The sequence below is a fragment of the Ceratotherium simum genome, chromosome 10 (assembly GCF_057802395.1).
Source record: "Ceratotherium simum simum isolate JZ-2026a chromosome 10, ASM5780239v1, whole genome shotgun sequence".
NCBI classification, from domain to species: Eukaryota; Metazoa; Chordata; class Mammalia; order Perissodactyla; family Rhinocerotidae; genus Ceratotherium; species Ceratotherium simum.
The window spans coordinates 68,368,843-68,392,629 of record NC_141909.1 but is presented as its reverse complement, the minus strand read 5'-3'; the positions used below and the strand labels follow the sequence as shown (position 1 = coordinate 68,392,629).

Genomic DNA, 23,787 nt, shown 5'->3' with positions numbered 1-23,787 from the left:
TTGGACTGCAGAATTGGCAACTGATTGGATGTGGGGCCCAAGGGAATATGAGTCAACGACAACGCTGAAATGATGACATTGAAACTTCTATTTTGGCCAATTCCCATACACCACAATAGGTAAAATAAGAAGGGAAACCAGTTTGGATTAGATAGTAAAGAAGGAAATTAATTTGGTTGTGCACACATTGAATTTGACGTTCCTGGGAGCCAACCAGTTGGAGATTTCCAGCAAGCAGTTAGACACAGAGGTCTGGAGTTTGGGAGGGAGGTGCATGTGACAGCTTCAGCTATGGGAATTAAAGAAAATGCTCATGAAGACCACCCCCAGCTGGACAAGATGCAATCTAAGGCAACACCAGTATTTAAAGAGTGTCCAGAGATGGAGGAGCCATTGAAGGGAACCGAGAGAAATCAGGTACCTGGAGCCAGGGAAACCAAGGGGTGGTGAGTAGGTGGCTGGAAGAGATCCAAACATCAGCATCCAATGCTCCAGCGACAGCAACGAGGATAAAGATTCCTAAGAGATCACTGGCCTGACCATTAGGAGGCCACATGTGGCCCTGTAATGGCCGCTTCAGTTGGGTAGTGATGCCAGATTGCTTTCATTCATTCCTTTATCCATTCATTCTCTCTTTCCTCATTCTTCCAGTGATATTTATTGAGCACTTGCAACTGCTGTGTTAGGCAGTGAGGACTCCAACAGCTCCCTGGCTTCTAGAGACTTTGGTACAAATAAATAAATATATTATAGTGTGATACTGCTAATCAAGGGGTTGAAATATGATTGGAAGTTGAGGAAGTAAAGACAACAAATGCAGATATTTCTTATCACGGAAGAGCTCTGGGTTTAAGAGCTCAGCAAGATCAAGGCAAGAAATTTTTAGATTGTGGGAGACTTGTATATCTATGGGCTGAGGGGATGAGAAGGGAGATGTTATTGGCTGAACAGGTGATTTGAATGGTTGCCACATAACAGATCCTATTCTAACACATGCTATTTTACCTGTAATCCTCACCACAACCCTAATGAGCTAAGTATGAACACACCACTTATCACTGGGCACACTGAGGCACAAAGAGTTAGACAGCTTGCTCAAGGTCACCTGGCTAGCAAAGGTGGAGCCCGGATTCAAATGCAGATGGTCTGACTCTAAAGCCATGACTTAACCACACACCCTCAGGAGGGCACCCATCTCACCCTCCTTACAGGAATGAAGGGAGGCCCAAGATGGGAGAGCACAAAAAAAGAGAGCAGTGGAGCTCAGTGCTGAGTGTATCAATGGGTAATAGGACACTAGACCAGAATAGAAGGAAGGAACACCATGATTGTTGAGAGAAGCACGTTAAACACTGTGGGTGTATTTTATGTGTAAGCGGGGGAGTCATTATGGCACAAAGCGGTTTATCTGTGGCCAGGTTTATAGGCAGGAAAACTGGTTTGGAGACTACTCTATGGGACATGAGTGTGTGTCCTAAAGGACCTGATCCCAGTGAGGCTGTAACGGGAATAGAAAAGCAGGGGCAAATAAAGATTCTATACAGAAAAGAAAAACCAACTGAAAAAGAAAAGCTAAGATATATATTTTTAGCATAGGAGCCTATTACAATAGTACAAGGAAGAGAAGACAAGAGTCAAGTGGTAGGAATTTGGGGAGTTATTATTTAATGTTTTTTACATTTCTGCATCTTTCAAAATTTTCTACAATGCTTACTGTAGAAAAAATGTATCACTCCTTCAGTCAAAAGAAGTAACATTGTTAAAACAGTAATAAGGACTTGAAAACTATAATAATAGTGGTGGAGAGCAGAGAACAAATTGAAGAAATGTCTTAAGCAGAATCAACAGAATTTGGTGACAGCTTGGATTTGACGGATGAAGAGAAGGAGTCAAAAGGGATGTTAAGTTAGATGGTGACGCCATTTAACAAGATCCAGAAAATGAGAAGAAGAATGAATTCTGGATAAAGGAAAAGAATGAGGTCAAATTTATACACGTTGAGTTTGAAAAGACTAAGGATTAGAGTATTGGTTGAATATATGCAGGTGGTTGCAGTGCAGAAGCAAGGTCTGATGTGGGAGTAATCCAGTCTTAAAAGAGTGGTTAAAATAACAGGAGTTGATGACATCACAGAAGATGATCCAAAGACAGGAAAGCAGAGGACATCTTGCTTAAAGGTGACACAAGTAAAGAGGGACAGAAATCTCCATGAGAATACCATAGGAAGTCATCATGGCAAAACCCACCAATAAATGCCAAAATTCGCAGGCAAAAGTTTAAGGAGAAACAAGATATTTACATAGCCTCAAAGTTTCTCCCTAACATATGTACTAATTACAAAGGTAAAATAGTAACTTAAGAGCAAAGATAACTGGGAGACACCACTTTAACCAATTGATTACAGTATACTCTCACCAGTAGTAAGACAGGCAACATCATGTACCCCCTGAAATGATACACTGGGAAGGGCACAACGTCACTTCTGTGCAATTCTTGCTACAAATGCATAACTTCAACCCAAACTGAAGGTAAACCCATCAGGTAAACCCAAATTGAGGGACATTCCACAAAATAACTGACCAGTATTCTTTAAAACTGTTAAGTCATGAAAGACAAGGAAAGACTGAAGAACCGTCACACCTTGGAGGAGATGAAGGAGACATGACAACTAAATGCAATACATGATTCTGGAACAAAAAAAGGCCATTAGTGGAAAAACTGATGAAAGCTGAATAAAAACTGTAGTTTAGCGACCAGTATTGTTCCCAGGTTAATTTCTACTTCTGATAATTGTACCATGATTGTATAAGATGTTCCATTGTGGGAAACCGGCTGAAGGTCATATGGGAACTCCCTATCTTTGTGACACTTCTGTTAAGTCCAAATTATTTCAAAATAAAAACTTTAAAAAATGAGGCAGGTAGCCTGGAAAAAAATAAAATTGAATCCCTACCTCACATACTGTCCTAATAATACTCCCATTAGAATATTCTTTTTAATGAAAACATATAAATACTAGAAGAAAATGAGGGAAATGGCTTTATAATCTCAGAGTACAGAAGGCCCAAGAGGCATGAAGATGAAGCCATAAACGAAAAGACTGATACATTTGATTATATAAATTTTTTAATAATCTGCATGGCAAAAAACCATAAGAAACAAAGTCACTAGATAAAGGAAAATCTGGAAAAAATACTTTCAATTAATATCACAAAGGGCTAATACTGTTAAAAGAAAAAAGTCCTACAAGTCAATAAAAAAAGATTCCAATCCGGTAGAAAAATGGTCAAAAGCAATAAAGAGACAATACATCGAAAAAGAAATACAAATGCCTTTTAATCATATGAAAAGATGAAAATTAAAACTATAATGAGATAACGTTTTTCTTTTCTTAATAGATTGGCAAGTGGGAAAACATTTGGTAACACATTGCCTTGCTGAGGGTGTAGAAAAACAGCCACTCATACATCATTGGTGGGAGTGTAAACTGTACCACTTCTATGAAGAGAATTTTGCAACAGCTCTTACAAGTTTAATGCTTGTACCTCTCTATCCAGCAATATTACGTCCAGGAATTTATCCTACAGATATTCCCCTACATGAATGGAAAACTTATATCCATGGATATTCACTGCAAAACTGTTTCTAATAACAAAGGATTGGACACAACCTACATGCCCATCAATAAAAGACTGGTTAAATAAATTATGGAACATTTGTATAAAGGAATACTATGAAGTCAGTAAAAAGAACACAGTAGTTCTACACATATGATATGATACATTGTTAGTGCACAAAGCAAGGTGCAGAACTGTGAGCATAGTAAGTTACCTTCCGGGCAAATGATATGTATATCCTTACCATGCGCTGGTACCTCCGAGAAGCTACTCAAAAAACTAGTAAACTGGTTGCCACCGGGGAATTTTAGAGAAAGCATGTTTTACAAATTTTCGAAAATTAATTTAAATATTTTTAATATAGGGGCCGGCCTGGTGGCATAGTGGTTAAGTTCGCATGTTCTGCTTCAGCACCTGGGCTTCGCCAGTTCAGATCCTGGGCAGGGACCTACTCACTGCTCATCAAGCCATGCTGAGACAGCATCCCACATAGAAGAGCTACAACTTACAACTACAATACACAACTATGTACTTGGACATTGGGGAGAAAAAAGCAAAAAAGGGAGATGGGCAACAGATGTTAGTGCAGGGCCAATCTTTGTCAAAAAAAAAAAAAAAAAAAACAGGGGCCGGCCCCGTGGCTTAGTGGTTAAGTGCATGTACTCCGCTACTGGCAGCCCAGGTTCGGATCCCGGGTGCGCACCTACGCACCGCTTCTCCAGCCATGCTGAGGCCACGTCCCACGTACAGCAACTAGAAGGATGTGCAACTATGACATACAACTATCTACTGGGGCTTTGGGGGTAAAAAAAGGAGGAGGATTGGCAATAGATGTTAGCTCAGAGCCGGACTCCCTCAGCAAAAAGAGGAGGATTAACATGGATATTAGCTCAGGGCTGATCTTCCTCACGAAAAAAAAAAAAAAAAAACCTAATATAGCAGGGAGAGGCATAGAGGAAGACAGTGAATTAGAGAAAGAAAGTAGATGACACCTAATCAGGGGAAAGAAAAATTGCCAAGAGAGCTGGATGACCTGGAAATCATGGCTGGAAAGAGATTCCCTAACTGCAGGGAGATGTGTGAGTTCATTCTAATGAGGACTGGGGAAAAGCCCTTACACTGCAGCTCCAGAGTCAGGCAGTGTCCACTGGGGGATTGGGGGGTGGAGTGTCAAGGTGTGTATAGGAGCTGAGGAAGACGAGGGACTCGTTTATAATACAGGCAGATCTGATGTACAAATTAACTTATTTATATCCAGAAGATAACATACCTGCAAAGTTTTTATCTCAATGCTTAAAGGAAATGCTCTGGCCTTCTCATAGCTACATTCACACAAGATGTTAAAAGAATGCCTATCTGAGACAGTAAAAAGATCAATGGTTGCCAGGGGTTAGGGAGAAGGGAGGGATGAATAGGAGTTGCACAGAGGATTTTTAGGACAGTGAAACTATACTCTATGATACAATGGCGGATGCATGTCATTATACCTCTGTCAAAACCCACAGAATGTACAACACCAAGAGTAGACCCTAATGTAAACTATGGACGTGGGGTGATGATGAAGTGTCAATGCAGACTCATCAACTGAACCTTTGAACTCTAAACATCATGATTTTTTTAAAACATATTAAGGCCATTTTGAAAGCAAACAATTAAGAGTGTCATCCATGGTCTACTCTTAAGTGTGTGTGTGCATGTGTGTGTATATATACATACGTGCAAGGATAGACACACAATCATACATATATGCACACACATACACACACTCAAACATTTATACTTCAGGCTAAGAGCCAGCTCTATCAACGTGCTTAAACCAAATTTAGGCATAATAATCTGTGTATAATAATAATAAAACCATGCAGGTGACTGTGAGACCATTAAAAATAAGGAAACTCACATGTCATTGTAATTGTAATTCCGAATTTTTAGTCTGAGATAAGTGAGAAAGAACAAACTTAAAAAAAAAATTTCGGGCTGGCCCGGTGGTGTAGTGGTTAAGTTCCTTGCGCTCCACTTCAGTGGCCTGGGTTCACAGGTTCAGATCCCAGACACAGACCTATACTTCTCATCAAGCCACGCTGTGGCGGCGTCCCACATACAAAATAGAGGAAGATGGGCACAGATGTTAACTCAGGGCCAATCTTCCTCACAAAAGAAAAAAAAATTCCAAGCCAAATACGCTTGACAATGCACCCACTAAAAGGATTTAATTTAGAAATGAGAAGCTAATAACATGCACTGACGTTTACACAAAATTAGTATGTAAAGCAAGAGATATGAACTGAAGCAATGGTTTGCATTTTAACAGACTAAGCAAAAACGTAATTGGCAAAGAGGTGAATCTTAATGAATTTCAGCTCTTTCACCAGTAAGTGCAGCTGCATGCTAATTGTCAGTGTTATAAATGAGAAAAAAATCTGCTTAAAATGACAATTTTTTTTAAATGCAGTCAATATGGGAACTTACACACTGTACTGAAGTCACCATTCAATTCAATCAGAAATAGGTATTTTTTCCCCAAAAAGTAATTTTTCAACATCAGGATATTCAATCTGCAGTTACTTCCTACTGAATGGGGAGAAAAGTGCTTGGGAGGCAAATGAAAACATTAAAGTGTTTCTGGAAGCAGTATCTGTCATTCCTGGAACTAAGTCAAGGTTAAAAACATCTGATTTCAAGAAGCTAATACAATAAAATTTCTCATTTAAAACCACTAAGAATACCCCCACTCAGTATCTTATTAGTGGCAGTTATGGCACCAGCCTTGCTGGGTGCAAATCCTGACTCTACCATTTCTTGCTGTGTGACTTTGAGCAGATCACTTAACCACACTGTGCCTCACTTTTCTCATCTTACTGTAAGACAATAACAGTACCTACCTCCCAGGATCATTGTGAGAATTAAATGTGTTCATACTTGCAAGACACATGCTCAATAAACTGTGAGCTGTCATGATTATCCTCAGTCGGGACAGCAGTCTCTCAGAGCGGGAATCTTTTGTCTTAAAAAACCGACAAAGAAGAAGGCAGCAAGCATGTCATGACGTTGCTGATCCCTGGATGTAAAATACTGTCATTTCCCACCTCTCACACCCTCTCCTTGGTGGACAGGAATTACGGGACTATCTCTGGCCACCTCTCAGTAAAGATCAATTCTGAGTGGGAAACTGATTGAAGTACCCCTCCCCTCACAGATAGTGCACAGAGTGAGGAGCTAAACTCCAGCCATCTTAGAATATGCTTTGAGATCTTGGCATATCCTCCCTACGATACCATCAGCCCTCAGAGGGATGGCGTGGTGACTGGTCATGTACCTGACTTTGCATTTGATCTTTATCCAGATCTCGTGGAATATCCCACCAAATGTTTTATTTATCCTTATATTTTCCAAGGTCATGAAAAGGACAGGGCACAAAAATCAAAGCTGCTGCAGAAAGGTTTTGTGTTTATTCTTCCCCTTTAATTTACTGGAAGTTCCAACATCTGAATAGAAGGAAAAAGGCCAAGTCTGCAGGCATCTTGGCAGGATGACAAGTCATCGAAAAGAGATGTGAATTCCCACAAAATAAACACACCAAATCCAGGCTCCTCTGCACCCTCTCAAGCCCGGTCATACTGAGACTGGACTGGCATCCTGCCAGGGGATAAAGGGAAGGAAAATGGGAGAAAGACACAAGAAGCCCTCAGCCTTCAATCACATACAAACTCTGGTTCCAAAGGAGCACAAACGGGCTTCCCTGTGTGCGATCAGGGCAGAGCAACCCAAAACCCCACGGAGGGCTGAAAGGGATGCTTCCTGCTACCTGCACAAGAGAGGGAGGATGTTACGTGCAGGGCGTTCCTCCAGGATCCGGCAAGATAACAGGGCCTGGGCAAACACGGCTGGAGCAAAGATGAACTCCAGGTGAAAACAAGCACTTCCAACCCTCCAGACTTCCTTCCATGTTCCTCTCTGCCATGCATTACCCCATCGGGACCTTGAGACCTCAATCTTAGAAAAACCTACTCTCCAAAGAGGATCAGCCATCCTCGTTTATGCCTTAGCATGAATTTCAACCCAGTTATTTCTCTCCAAGTCATTTTACTTTGCTTATGGTCTCTAAGGTGATTAGAGGCTTTATGTCCTGTCAAATGGGGTGGGCACCGAGGCAAGTGCAGCTCAGTGTAGGGGACCACTCTGCTTGCACAGGACACCAGGCCTCATCTGTGGACCCAAATAGTCCTACATCCACACAAAATGTCTAAAACAGATCACTACTGTTAACCTAAATTGGACTTAAAAAAAAGAAACTGAACAGATTGGTTCCTTTACATCCTCAAATACCATAGAAAGACAACAATCCTTTAAACTTACAAGGAAGCATCAGATTGGAAAGAATTGCCAGAAAACCTAATTTTCGGTCTAGTATCACCACTAATTACCATGTAACCACAGACATGTCACTTGAATTTTCTGGGCCTCAGTCTCCAGTGAAAAAATTAATGGGTTTGATAACTATCAAAGGTTCCTTTCAACTCTAAAATCTCATGATCCATTAGTTATTTTCAGTTCAAGTACTTTCAGAAATTGTGAAAGCAAAAGTTCAACTTGCATCTAGAAATGAATATGAACTATGTGATTAAAGATATGAAAATGGACTTTTAAAATTAATGTAGCATGAGTGTGAGAAAAAAATAGAGAATGCTGTAGAATTAAGAACCTTCTTCCCTCAGCCCATTATTCTAAGCTATATGACCTAATACCATTAGTGTTTTTTTTTTATTTTTATACTACAACACAGCAAAGTGAACTCTTAAACGTGTGAAAACAATCGGGATCACAGCCATAAGGCTGAACTCTCTTAGAGATCACGTGGGAGATGGCTAGAACAACGTGGAAATGTGAGAAGGTATTCTTTAGGGTCACTTGGGAGTTATCGCATAGTGCTCACCTTCCACCAGTTGGTCCAGGCTGGAAATCTTCTTGAGCCCATCAATGGTGTAGATTGTTCTCACTCCCTGGGGCAAATTCACGTTATCGGACAGAGTTCGGGTCAAATCAGCCAGCAGGGCCTCAAAAGATCGGAACCGGTCTGGGGAGATGGCATACACAATCCCTTTGAAGTATCGATCTCCGTTTCGATAGAAACGAACTTTCTTGGCCTTCTTCTCGGAGCTGAGGGTCTGCAGAGTGCGGGTTCGGTAAAAGCTGCAGTGGGCGCTGTGCGTTGGGCTGGGCAGCCCATTCACCCGCGACCCTCTGCTGTATCTCTGCGCCTTATCCCGCTCATCAAAGTGCTCCAGCTCCATGTCTCTGCCGAAGGACATGAGGGAGTTAAAGTTGAACCTATGAGGCATAGAAACAAAAACAGAGACACATACTGATGTTATTTTAAGATCATGATTTGAAAGGCTCAGCTTGAGAGCAGCTGGTGGAAATATTGCTATAATTGACGATATATTTAATATGAGTTTTCAAGTTGGGAGAGAAGGAAGACAACACAGTTAACAGAAGTGGCAGCCCCCAGTGGAAACAGGTTACTAATCAACCCCAGTTCTGTTAGAAACAGCTCCTATGTATTGACCACCTATAAGTATCAGGCTTTGAACAGCTAATATTTCCAACAGTCATAACAAACCTTTCAAAGTATTATTATCCCTATTTACAGATGAAGAAACTGAGGCACAGAAAAATTTCTCCTAAGTTTCTTCAAGTAAGACAGCTGAGAAATGTTTGAACCAAGAACTCTGACCCATGTTTGCCTGACTTCAAAGCCCAGGGTTCCGAGTAGGGCAGCGTGCTAATCCTGGAGGCAGGCAGGAAATATGCTTTCATATCACTATAGGCTAAAGATACAGAGAGATGGTGGGCTAGGAAGCAAAAGAGGGCGGGCAGCATTTAACAGTCAGATTGTAAACGTTTTACTTAACAAACAAAACTCCTCCCCATGTGCTCCCCAAGGCCAGATGGAGAGCAAACTGAATCAGTTTATAGGTTCAACCAACTTAAGGACGATTTTCCAACATATTCACATATCCAATAAAATTTTTTTAAGTGAATTCACCATAACTCATTTACTTACATTTACTGCTTCAGATAAGTTGGGTTAAAAAAAAAGAAGAAGAAAAAGGAAGGGGAGACGTGGAGAAACAACAAAAACAAGGGATAAGAATTACTTCTTTGGAGGGCTCTGCCTTCACTTCCACTGAGGCTCTATCTTCGTGCTTGAGGAAATCGAGGCTTAAAAATGTTGATCAAGTAGATTTCTCAAGGTTACACAGCTGGTACAGGGTCAAGTCCGGATCAACATCTTTAAGCCTCAAGTTCCTCAATCACACAGGGGAACGCTATTAGTACCGTAATGTTAAGTATTAATACATGAAGCACACATGAAGCACTTAAGATAGTGTCTAGCATGTGATAAGTATTAATATTTTTTATTAATAAAATCTGCTTTTCTGTTCCTGACTCTGTCACAGAAAGAACTAGTAGGAATAGAATCTTCCCCTTCTGGTAAGAGAGGCTCCTGGTGAGTCCTCCTGACTTCCATGTCACGACATTCTGAAAGATATGCCTGCAGCCCCATGGCCCCATTTTACTTTCTGTGGAGTCTTGTTATCAGCCAGGTGCCTGTGGGATCAATTTATCCTTGCTAGGAGGTTAGCCGATAAAGGCTTGTGGTGTTGCCCCTTGCAGGGGGCTCCATGTTTTAACAGGACAATCTAGAAAGAGGAAAAAAACTCAGCATTCAAAGGAAAGAAGTTTTAATGATAAAATTTCAGGCATGTTGAAATAGAATATAAGGGAAATGGAAAATCTGGGGCAAGAACCTTATGAGTGCTTCCCAAATCCCACCACTTAGATGATGTCACCTTTCCAAAGGTCAATCCAAACTAACCAAAAGTCCTGCTAAGCCTCCCTGACCTTTCCTTGACCTTCAGTAAACTGACCTCCAATCCATTCAGAGTGGCTAAAAATTCATGCTCAAACGCATTCCTAGAAATTGTGTACTCTTGAAATGAATGAAGTGGAAAAAGCTAATACTTATTGATTGTCTACAATGTGCCTGACACTATTATTCAGCAATCAATTGTGTAATATGCTAAAAATGCTCTTCTAAACCTCATGGCAATCCAATGAGATAGGTAATATCACTGTGACTGAGGGTGAGTAGGGATATAGCCAAGGTCTCAAAGTCATCATTGAGGGAGTTGGGATTTGAACCCAGATTTACTCTGACTCCTTTCTTTCTGCCCCATGTGCTATGTCCTAGAGGCCTAGACTCCCTGAGATTGGCCCCTCTTTGCATGTAAAGCAGGGATTTTTAAAGCCCTCACTCCTAACTAGCTCTGTGACCCTGGGCAGACCACATAACTGCTGAAGACCTTGTCTGCAGACAGAGGAGGCAGTGGTCACCAGGCCTCTAATGTCTTCACCTGCTCATGATTCTACTGCTGACCCCAGTTGGGGGGGGCAGGGGGGCAACACAGTGTGATTTAAATCAGGACTGATTTTTAGTTCAGTGTATTTTTTTTCCTCAAAATATGAAAACTACCTCATGCCTCTTAATAACTCAAAATAGTCTAAATTTGCATTCTCCAGAAAAAGTCATACCATATATACGTAGGCATGAACTGGTTTCACTGATTTTGAAGTTAGATAATTTCAAAACAATCATCAGTTTATATGCAATCTTCCAGGCAGCTATTAATTGAACAACAGAACCAACATTCTGCCCATGATACCATAACTGCTCCTATTTTTTTTATTTATTTGTTTTTAAAAGGCGATCTTTTGTCTTCTGAAAGGGGTGTGTGTTAGGAGGCGGCATGATACTGCCAGTACTCCGGCCAACTCACTAAGATCTTCAAACTTCATAAATTACAAAGGCCAGATTGACTTTTGAAGGTTTTGTTTTATTTTTACAGGCAGTGATCATTCTTCTAGCCCTAGGGGTTTCCTCCCAAATCCATATAAACCAAAGGAAAACAAGCTGGACTGTAGCAAAGGATGGCACAATTGTGTCACCAGCGAGTTCAACTCTAGTTCAAAGGGGCTCTTGTCAATTCACAATTTGCAAAGGCCAAATAATTTAGCAAGTGTTGAAATTCCCTAGAGGAAACAGGCTTTTAGAAACAAAAATTCCAGAGCAAATGAAAAAAAAGATCAACTTAAAATAGAGAAAAGTTGATTTTGTTTTATTTTACTTGCATATTTCCTCAAAGCAGATCATATGTTCAACCAGGGAAAGAATCACATCTTTTACTTCCCTTCACTGAGCCTGCCCAAAAGTAGACAGTGATGTTGGTGACAAAGAAAAACCACACTCAAAATGAAATCATTTTCAAGGCTTACAGCTACCACTAAATAAATGTCAAAAACCACACTACACACCCTAGTGTTCTAGTAATGATGTGTGGCATCGAAATAGGGATTCTTTCCCTTGCCTTGGCTGACTCAGCTTTTCAGTTGGCTTAGTCATATATTTGAACCAAGAGCTCCTGAAGAAGATTCACTGGGCTTCCACAGGGTCCCACTTTCTGCACAGGAAGCCCACTAAAGCACACAGGCACACTTTACAGACTATAAGTGGCTAAGGGCCTGGGCACACATGTGTTGTGGTGCTAAGAAGGTAACTACACCGCTTTAGCCACAGAGATCAGGAGCACCTGAGTGGGGAAGATGAGGGCTTGGCTCTTATCCTAGATTTTCCTATAAACACTGCCATGCTAAGAAATCAGCATCCTCAGTTGTTCTCTGCGAGATTTCTCACTATTTTGAGGAACCTCTGTGTTCATCCTTCTCTAGATGAGCACCTAAATTCCTGTTTCAGAGATTTACACACACACACACACCAAGCACTACCACATCTAAATAGATGCTGAACCTGGGAATCCCAAGGCATATTTTGCCAGTGGGGTTAGGATGCAGGTGGATGGACAGGCGTGGAATAAGAGGCACACACACCTTCAGAGTGCATGCACCACGCTGGACATAGATGTCACAGGATGTGTATCTTGTATACATGTAACCTACATATAACCTCTCTTAAAATCCCTTCTGACTGGCATTCCTGTGGCATTTCAGACTTAAAACGCTGCCCTAACTTTCCTTTCCCCTCGCAAGGCGATATATTTAGGAACATTCATAAAACGCATTCATGGAACACCCTGCAGTGTGGCCCCTGCACGCGTGTGCACCATAATCTGGACACACATTCACAGGTATGGAGAGTGGGAGCCAGTTTGAATGGAACCTTTCATCTGCTCCATCTCCGACAAGGATTTCCTTGCCAAATCCAGCAGCGATTCCGCGCAAACCTGGTTTTCAAAAGCAGCCTCTTTTGTGGGGCAGTGCAGGGCTGTGCGTGCACTGCCACTAGGAGGAAAATGCCATTCCCTCTCCGCATGCTTTTAGCACTGCAGGTACTAATTTGTACATGAGGCAGCCTCGCTGTCCCCGAAGGAACTTGAGACCCTGCAAATGTACTTGCAACACCCACACTGCAGCCACCCGCCACGCACAGATCGCCCCGTCCTCAAGCCCACACCACCCTCCCGGGCACACGGAAAAGCACACACACAATAAGAGGCCTGGCTCGGCCACTCCTTCCAGGCGCAGACTTGGTCCTCGCTCCGTGGCCAGTTCTGACAATGACACACACCTCTCCCAGCTCCTCCGCCCTGACTCTCCATCTCCACTAACAACGCGGAGAAATGCCTGGGGGCTCCACTCGCCCCACTCCGCGTTTTAAGCCGGGTGGCACCAGACAAAAGAGGCAGGTGCCAGCAGCCCCGGAGCCGCCCTCACACACCGCCCCTGGCTGGGGCCAGGCTGGCCAGGGCAGGGCAGCGCCTTTCGAGGAACGGCGGGCGGGGCGGCGGCGGCCGAGGCGGGGGTCCGCCCTGCCCTCTGCGCCCCGCGCTCCCCCGGCGCCCCGCGGCTGCGAGCCCCGGCGGGGCCCACGGCCGGCCCGCCCCGAAACTCCCTTCCCCAGCGAAGGCAAACCACGCACCGGAGAGACGCCGCCGGGGGTCTTTGTGGCCGCGCTCGGGGCCGCCTCCTGGGGCTGTCCTCGCCGGGCTGGGCGCGGCCGGGGCTGCGGGGACGGCGGCGGGGCCGGCACTGGGCTGCAGCAGCTGCTGGAGCGCGGGCGTCTCGGCTGCAGCCGCTAGTGCAGGGATGTGCCTTGGCCCGACCTCATTGAAATGCGGCGCTTCGCACAGCCTCACTCCAGCCTCTCTCTCCGGAGGAGGGCGGCGGCGGCGGGCGCGCTCCCTTTTCTTGCGGCTCACTGGCTCCCACACCCTCCCCGCTCCCTCCTTCTCCTCCACCGCGTGCGCGCCCCGGTGCCCCCGCCCTTCTTGGCAGGGCGCAGCGACTTCAGTGCATCTGGCTTGAGCAAACCCCCAAACCTCCCCAGTCCGCAGTAGTGGCTGTCTGGAGATAGGGGCAGATCGGATGGTGGACCTGGGGGCAGAGGAAGAGAACGTGGACAGGGCTAGGTCAAGCCAGGAAACATGCAGGGCGGAGAGGTGAGGTGTGGCTCAGCGGTGAGACCCCCTCCCTTAGGGGAGGCAAGGGAAATAGTTCCTCCCCCCACCACACACAAACTTTGAGGTGATCTCATGGTTTGACACCTTTCCTGGGTTTACGGAAGCCAATGTGATGGCCCTCTCATCACTTCTTGCCCAGGACACATCCATGCAGCGCCTTCTGGGAGGACCAATCCCGGATCTCCCAACCCACCCACTCTAGTGTCACCCTCAGTCCCCCTGATTGGGAAGGGCCAGATCCGCTCATACCTCTCACCTGTCATCTTCACTTGAGTTCACGACTTAAGTCACCCTTGAAATAGTGACCTCTGCTTGGAGCCGAATGTGTCACAGTAGGCCCTTGGTAACTTAAGGGCCAGGTTTCGCTACTGGACACCTCGTGGCTGCCAAGGCTGGCGGTCAGCGCTGGAAAGCCCCATGAGCTCACAGGAGCCTTCGCTCGCCGGGCAGGAATGTTCTCAGAACCCAGGCTGCTCACGGCTTCCTCCAGGTTTTGCACAAAAGTTCATGGCGTGGGAGCAGGATTCAGACTTCCCTGAAACCTTAGCCCGGTTCAGTGGGCAGCCTGAATTCTGGTGCAGTTAATCTCCTGACTTTCAGTCATGTCACTTGAGACATTTATTTATCTCAAATACATGTACATGTATGAATACACATATGTATTTTTTTCTCTTCCTGAGTTTGCACTTTTCAATGGAAAATCAAATTTTATTTTTCTCTTGCCCACTGTGCCCAGTTAATGTATTTGACTACTTATTATTAATAAGAGCTATTCTGAAATACTTTCAAAGTATTATGTAAATACTAAATAATTACCATTTGTTATAAAATGCAGCTGAAATGAGATGCACGTTACATATTCAACAAGTTCTGCAGTATTTATTTTTGAACTAGTGAATAGTCCAGGGATGAGAGTACAATGAAGTCACCAAATTAACTAAATGCAAAGTAGGAGCCTATTCCTTCAAATTCTAATGCAAAATGAGGGCCCAGGGGTACGTGTAGGGAAGGTAAGGAGCCAAGTGTATTTTCTTGAGAATGAAAATCAGAGCTTCTGTTTATCTTCCCAGTGACAAATGCCAGGTGATTTCTGCCAAAATGCTAAACCAAGAAATAAATTCCATCTCCTAACCCCTATGGATATTTTATCAGGGTCATTTCTTAAGCACTTTAAGTAACTCAACCATACCTCTTACCTCTTTCTTAGCTCTTCTACCTGGGACATGCAGATAATGTGTTCAAAGAAACACCTTTGAGTTTGATTCTCTCAGTTGCAATGTGCTCTCACTAGAAATAGTTGGGCATCATTAACCTTTTCAGTACAACAAGGGGCAACTGATCATTAAGTAGATGGGCACACTAAATAGTACTCACTGGCCACTATACTATGGTCGTATCGTTTAGCCAGGACGGCTGCCTGGTACTGAATGATACCCAGTGACCTGAGAGAAGTAACTACAGAAGTGCCTAAGCTACTTCCAGGGTAGCCTTTAGCAAATCTAACTCCTATTCAATAATAATTCCTAGTTGAAATGAAATTTAACCAAGAAACTCCTAATTCAAGTAATTTTCAAAAACTAATGTTACTTCTTTTACATCACCAGTGTACTGATCAAAGAAGTGACTGGAATTAATGCATCCTTCTCCCCATGAAAATCTGAAGTTAAGAGAGTTCTCACTCTAACTCCCCAAAGTTAATGCTATTGAAACTCTGTACCCCAATTGCTGTTCCAAGCGGCCACAGCTCTGCATCCTGCAGGATGACAATGGCTTGGCCACAGTACTGTCAGTGACTCCTATTAACTGAGTACTTGCTTTCTGCTGTGCCAGGGGTTTTAATACATTTTCTTATTTCATTCTCACAAGAACCATTCAAGGTAGGCATTATTATCTTCATCTCACAGAGGAAGGAATGTAGGCAAAGGGAAGTACCTCATTTGCCCATAGTCACTCAGCTAATAAATGTGGAGCCCAACTCCGTTTTTTAAAATCCCTCTGTTTTAAAATTCAAGTCAGTTTTCCAACTGCTATGGCCATATGCTTATAAAGCAATACCAAATTCTAGTGTGAAGTGTAATCTCTTTTGGGAAATGCAGTCTTTTAATCAATGAATTTTTTTTTAATAACAGAAAGAGAGGACAACTCCTGTTATGGTGAACGCTGCTTCCTGCAGTGATGGGTACCATCAAACATGTCTATTCTGAGCTAAACTTTTCAGGAGAACATTTGTACTTCATGCTCTGACACAAGCTTGATGGACAATCTTATCTATATGTGCTTTTTTCTTTTTTTCTGAAAGTAAGTTTTCAGGTGCAAAAGAGGGAAGAGAAAAAGAACTAAAGAATAATAATTTTTAGTTGACCATGTATCTATTTGTCAGGTACCTGTTATTGGCTTCTTCATAGAAAATATGCCCAATCATGTAGATTCAAAGAGAATTACAGATTAAGGGAGATTAGCAGGAAGAGATGCGCTTCCTGTTTTTCCCCTCTAGGAGGGCAATTTACTCTGTCCAGTTCAGAATCTCTCTCCAGTCCTCCTCTGGGGCCAAAGGCATGCAGTGCTCCTGGGCTGGGGTAACAAGCATATTTAGTGTCCATCACAATTGTGAGAAACAGCTTTATAGAATATGACCATCATTCTAATTTCCCTTTGTATTTCTTGCCCCATGGTAAAGGATCTCGATGGCATTTCCCATATCGTTTCACAGTTGCCCCTAATTACTGAACACTTCTGCCTTCTGTTGGAATGACAGAAACTCCATGATGAGGGACCTTGGTAGCAGCCTGTCCAGTTTTACCCCATACATGACTTCCCTCCACAACAAGTGGTCTTGCAGCCTCCACTCTTTGCTCCTAAAGGTGGCACATGTGACAAAAGTGAAGCGAAAGACTATCCTCTGAGAACAGGATAGGTCAGAGGATTCTAGGCATAATGGATGAGATCTCTAAAAATAATTCTTTAACTGGCCATTTCTCTCTGGCTTGGCACTCCAAACATGCTGAGGGTCCAAACTATGTAAGGTTCTAGACCTGCACAAAAGAGGAAGGGACTCTACCTCCCAGAGGTACCCTCCCTCAGCCAACAGAGAGCTTCCAAAGCTCATTTCTCCCTTTCCTAAGTGTAATTTCCTTGAGTAGAGGAGAACTCAGCACAGCCCACTCCCCTGCTGGGCAGCACTTCAAATTAAACTGAGAGCCACATCCCTGGTAGCCTCGGGTCTTTGGATCTACAGAGAACAAGTCTAATGGCCCTGACTTTTACTTGCCAGCCCTACTATATTCTACCAAATTCTACTCTTCATTAACTAGGAATCCCCATCCCTTCGACTATTTCTCATATGACATGGTTTGGAAGTGTCAGTGGTGTGCAACTGTCAGTACCTCCCTCAACATCTGCCTCTCAGAACTGGACTCAGCATGGCAACGGTGTTCTGACTGGGGAAGCTCCATGACTTCAGTTGTTCCTGCACATTGCTTATATTAAAGGAGCTTATCAAATCAGCGTCTCTGGCAGGTGTGACACTCTATTGACTCATCCAGTTAATTAAAATTTCCATGTGTTTCACATGTTTTGCTCTTAAGGTCCTCTTTCTGTATTTGTTCAACTAGATTTGGAGGACCTAAGTCCAGCGCTCTGTATTTTCCTTATTAAATTGTGTGTTATTTGATCCACCTTTCTAACCTGTTGAGTGAGATCCTTTGGACACATTTTGTCACCTTACACAAGAGCGATCCCTCCAGCTTCCCATCAGTCTGATTAACACTGCACCAATGTCCTCATCTCAGTTGTTGATAAAAGCTTTCAACAAGAACATGGTCACAGCAGGCTCCCTCAGCTTACTGCCCAGGATCTCTCTCCAGGTTGACAGCTGGTGGCAAATGACTCTCTCAATGTACTTGAGTAATTACAGAGGTTAACATGTTATCTACAGCATATAAATATCTAGAGATCCAGTGTTAGCTAAAATTCACATTTTTACATCTAAGATTAGATCCTTGACTTCGATGCCATTCTGGGTCATGAGTATTTAGAGACCATAAAAGTTTTCATTTATTCATCCATTTATCCAATAAATAATTTTCCAGGGTCTTCAATGTGCCAGGCACTGTGCTAGGTGGGAATAATACAACCATGAGGTAGAATTACAAGTATTCTCAGCCCACAGCATTGACAGCCTGTGGGGAGACAGATGTTAAATGCATATTTACACAAATAATTACTGAATTTCAATATCACTAAGTACTGTGGAGGAAAAGAACAAAGAGCTGCAGAGAGAGCTTCACTTCCCTGAGGAAGTAACATTTAAGAAGAGACCTGAAGCTAGCCAGGCAACAGGGTGGAAGAATATGATTCCGCGCAGAAGAAACAACTCTCTGAAGACTGTGTGGGAAGCAGTTTGCTGAAGGAGCAAGAGATGGGTGGAGCAGCTGGAATGCTGTGAGCCAGGCAGAATGGAGAAGGTGCCGCTGCAAAGGTGGGCAGATGCCAGTGCCCCAGGCTCTGTGGGCCATATTAAGGAACGTGGGCTTTGCCCTAAGAGAAAAGGAGAAATCACTGAAGGGTTTTAGGAGAAAACTGGCAAGATCAGATTTGCATGTTTAAAAGCTCCTATAGCTTTTCTGGCTGCTATTGGAGGATATTGGAGAAGGATAGGGCAATAAGAACAATTTTACTGCCGAGGTCGTGGTTGGAGAGGGTGGCAGGGGAGTACAGTGGGTGGGAGGGAAACTTTGAGTTGTTATATGTCTACTATGGTTCCCTTGTTGTGAGGTGAATCTGAGCTTACTAAGGTATTCAAATCCATGGATTTTTTTAAGTCCATGCATTAAAGATGGCATCTACAAATGAAAAATATTATTGTTTAAAATTACAGGTTGTTTTTGATACAATCATTTCGGCAAAATTATTTAAAAGTGTATATTTGTTTATTCTGTCATTGGCCCAAGGCATGGAGTTGTCCCCCCAACATAATGAAAATTTTACTTAAGGATCCTAAAATTAATCTCAAAATAATCACCTTTGTTGAAACGCATTTAAACAGAATTTCAGGGCCAGCTCCGTGGCTTAGCGGTTAAGTGCGCACGCTCTGATGCTGGCGGCCCGGGTTCGGATCCCAGGCACACCCCAAGGCACCACTTCTCCGTCCAACCCGAGGCCGAGTCCCACGTACAGCAACTAGAAGGATGTGAACCTATGACATGCAACTATCTGCTGGGGCTTAGGGGGGGAAAAAAATGAATAAATAAAATCTTTAAAAATAAATAAATAAATAAACAGAATTTCATTTTGCCAGACTCTTTCTTCCAGAAGTTTCTTAAATAGACAATTCACTTTTTATATTCACTAAGGCATACTTATATTAAAATATACCACTTTGTTAATTCCCATTTCCTGAGAATCTCACTGATTCTATGGGACACAAATACTTAAGAAGTCACAATAGCTTTGTCAGGGCTCTAGGAATGTGGCAGAACTCACCAGAAACATCTAGGATTTTTTAGACCTGCAGCTCAGACAATAGTGATCATCCTTTTATCAGATATGCCTGTAGACTGAAGAAATTCATCAATAAAGTCAAAGAATCTTTCACAACTTTTTATTGTATCCCAACCAGTCTTATTTTATTTTATTTTACTTTACTTTGTTTTATTTTATATTTGTGCAAGTGGATTCTTAAAAGTATCTCCCAAACAAAGAGAAAACTTACCAAATTTCTGCTGTTGATAATATTCTAAGTGAAAAAAATCAAAGCATTTTTGGAGTATATATATTCTTCTAAACTTTTACTTGCATATGTACTTAAATAAAAATATAATTTCAAATACAAAAAAGTGGAATGCTAATGTATATAATGTTTTGTAACTTTTATTCTTTAAACAATTAACTCAAAATGTATCATAAATCTAAATGCAAAAACTAAAACTATAAAACTTCTAGAAGAAAATATAGGAAAAAAAACTTGGTGACCTTTGGCTACACAAAGATTACTTAGAGAAGACACAAAAACATGAAGCATAAAGAAGAATTAGATAAGCTGGTTTTTATGAGATTTTAAAACTTTTGCTTTTCAAAAGACACTGTTAAGAAAATGAAAAGGCAAGCCACAGACTAGCAGAAAATATTTGCAAAACATATATCTGATAGAGGTATTGTATTCAGAATAAAGAGTTCTTATAGCTCGATAAGAAGAAGAACAAAAAGAAAGGAGCAAGCAAAAGGTTTGACCAAAGAACAAAAAAGAATGCTCAACATCATTAGTCTTGAGGGAAATGCAAACTAAAATCACAATGAGACACCACTACACATCCAATAATTACTAAAAATAAAAAGACTGATGATACCAAGTGTTGGGGAGGGTGTGGGGCAGCTGGAACTCTTCATCATTGCTAGCTGGAGTGCAAAATGATACAGCCACTTCAAAAAATAATTTGCCAGTCTCTTATACAGTTAAACATACTCCTACTCTATGATCCAGCAACCCCACTCCTAGATATGTACCCAAGAGAGATAAAAATACATTTACACAAAAAGTTGTATTCAAATTTTTGTAGCAGTTGTATTCATAACAGCTAAACATTACACAAATGTACATCTACTGGTAAATAGATAAAAAAAAATTCAGCAATGTAAAAAGTGGATGAACTACCATTACATGTAACAACATGGAATGTATCTCAAAGCATTATGTTAAATGAAAGAAGACAGGCACAAAGGACTACATACTGTGTAGTTCCATTTATATGAAATTCCAGAAAAGACACAGAAAGCAGATCAGTGGTTGCAGGGGCTAGAGCTGGTAAAAGACTGACTGCAAAGGGGCACAAGTGAAATTTTGGGGATGATGGAAATGTTCTATATCATCATCATCGTGGTGGTTACATGCAGTATCCATTTGTCAAAACCCATACGCTTAAAACAGATACATTTTATTGTTTGTAAATTATAACTTAAGAGAGCTGATTAAAAATTTCTGTATGTGAAATGCAAAGTCAAAAGACAAATGAGAGACTGGGAGAAAATATTTGAAATATATATGACAGACAAAAGTTACTATTCCTAACTTATAAAAAGCCATAGAAATTTTTAGGTAAACAAATAATCTGATAGAAAAATGAAGCAAGTATATGCAGTTTTTCATGTTAGGGTAAATGCAAATGGCTATTAATCATATGAACCGATGTTCAACCTTACTGGAAGGTCAGATGGATGTAAAAAAAATGAGATGCATTTTCCCCCATCAATTTGGCAGCTATTAAAAACACTGATAATACATATTGCTGGTGAGGATATGGAGGAAAGGACACTCTCACATAACAGTGATCATCTCTTTGGAAGGCAAATCACAAAAGTACAGAGCCCTTGATCCAGCAGACTCTATCCTACAAAAATAAAAGCACCAGTACATAAGAATTTGTGTACAAGGATGTTAATTGCTGGCCTGTCCCTACCTGCAGTGGTAAAAATCTGGGGAAGAAACTACTGTTTATAAACAGGGAAATGGCTGAATAAATTACAGTACATATGTACATACCACAGAATATTGTGTTGCTATTAATAAAGTATGTGAGGCTATGTATATTGACATGGAGCAATGAGCATGATATACTGTTATATGAAAAGCCAAGTTGCAGAAATACTTACAGTATGATTGCATTATTTGATAATAAAAATAAAGAAAATCTACATTGTGTATCGTGTTTACATAAAATTATATGAGCTTAGAGAACTATAGGTAAGCATACATTGTAAAGTGTAAATATTGGCTGACTTTTCTTTGGCATTGTTGCCAGAAACAATGAGGGATTGAGGAATTGTTGCCTTTTTTGTTTAAAGACCTATGTTTAATGACCTGCTACAATGAACACTTATTGCTTTTGTCATTTGAAAAGAAAATAGTTTTGAAAATTGTACACAGAGTGAAACAGACTCCCCCTTGCCCCTTATAGTCTGGAGCTTTCAAAACACTAATCCAGCGTGTACGTATGTGCCACTAAACTCTGAAAAACGGTCCTTTCTTGGTTCTAATAAAACACAAGGCCAAATGACTGAATACACTGTTTTTTAAAAAATCAGTAAGTGTGATTCAAGTAACAAATACACACAGAGAGGGAAAAGGAACCAGAACTGGTTTTTCCCTAAGGGCACCGAGTTTGTTTTCATAGCCTTCCTAAGACAGGAGGACTGGAAACACAGCCTAGAATATTCCCAACAGGAAACACTGACTAGGAAAGCCTGTTCAGAAAGCTGTGACCTCTGAGGGCTCCACACTCAGAGAAAGAGTATCTGTCTCAAAATTTGGTGTTAGGTAGAGGAGGAAAATATTCCCAACTTACATATTAACAGATTAAGCTTGAATGCTTAAATATCTAGGAAAATCATTTAAAAAAAAGACACAGGATATGTAATTTCCAAAATAATAATGTAAAATAGATATAAAAGGAAAGGAAATGAAACACAGAACAGGTGGAACAAACAGAAAGCACAAAATAAGATGCTGAAAATAACCCAAATATGTCAGGAATTACAAAAATATAAATGTGGTGAAAATTCTGATTAGCAGGCCAAGTTGTTAGACTTGATTGTTAAAATCCAGTTACGTGCTGTTGATAAAAGACATATAAAATATGATGATACAATAGAAATTTAAATATAAAGATGTAAAAATTATACCATACAAACACTAACAAAGTTGAGATAAGTATATTAAGTTAAAAATTTTGGTGATAAAGAGGTCTTACTTAGTGATAAAAGACTTAATTGATCAAGAACATATAATGTTTATGAATTGGTATGCACAAAATAACATGACCTCGATAATATAAGTCAAGAATTGACAGAATTATAAGAAACAGAAAAAATTTCAAAAAATTTCCAAATAGTAACATCACACAGTCAATATTCTCTCCTACAATGTAATTAAGAAGGAAATGAGTAATTAACGGGAAATTAATTTAAAAACTCACACATCAAAAAATTTTCAAATATACTTTTAATAATACATTGCTCAGAGAAGAAATTATAATGGATTTTAGAAAATTCATTAGAAAACTGATGAACTAAGCATCTATTTTCAGAAGTTAAAAAGAAAATGTCAAAATAAAACCAACATATGTTTTTTAAAAAGATAAATATAATAACTCTCATAGGAAAAATTTTAAGATGGCTCTTAAGATTTCTGCCTCTCTCTGCACACACCTCATATAATCCCCACTTGTTGAGTGTTGGATGGCCCTGACCTAATCAGGTGAGCCCCTTTAAAAGAGGATCTAAAGGTCAGAGACAGAAGTCAGAGAGATTTAAAGCTTTGGCAGGAGCTCTCCTACTGGCCTGGAAAAAAGCAAATAGCTCTGTTGTGAACTGCCTATGGGGGCCACGTAGAAAAGAACTGTGTTTGGCTGTTCACAGCTGAGAGTGGTCCCCAGTCACCAACTGGCAAGAAAATGAGGACTTCATGTAACCAGAAGGAAATGAGTGCTGCCAAAACCAGTGAGCTTGGAAGAAGATCCCACATCACAGACAAGAATCATAGCCCCAGCCAGCATCTTGATTTCAGTCTAGTGGGACACTGAGCAGAGGATCCAGCTAACCCATTGTTGCTCAGGCTGCTAAGTTTGTGGTCATTTGTCACA

General features: G+C 41.4%; 1 protein-coding gene across 5 annotated transcripts in view; it reads right to left on the bottom strand.

Annotated features, from left to right (window-relative positions):
* Window positions 1-23,787, bottom strand: part of DCLK1 (doublecortin like kinase 1) — a 361,089-nt gene that overhangs the window by 322,829 nt on the left and 14,473 nt on the right. For 4 of the 5 annotated variants that reach the window (XM_087436199.1, XM_087436195.1, XM_087436196.1 and 1 more), the window contains exon 2: window positions 8,551-8,945. In XM_087436199.1, coding sequence (XP_087292325.1) covers window positions 8,551-8,945 — 395 coding nt within the window. Of the gene's footprint in view, window positions 1-8,550; window positions 8,946-13,614; window positions 13,858-23,787 lie in introns of those variants that run through there. The other variant, XM_087436197.1, reaches the window with a different exon arrangement.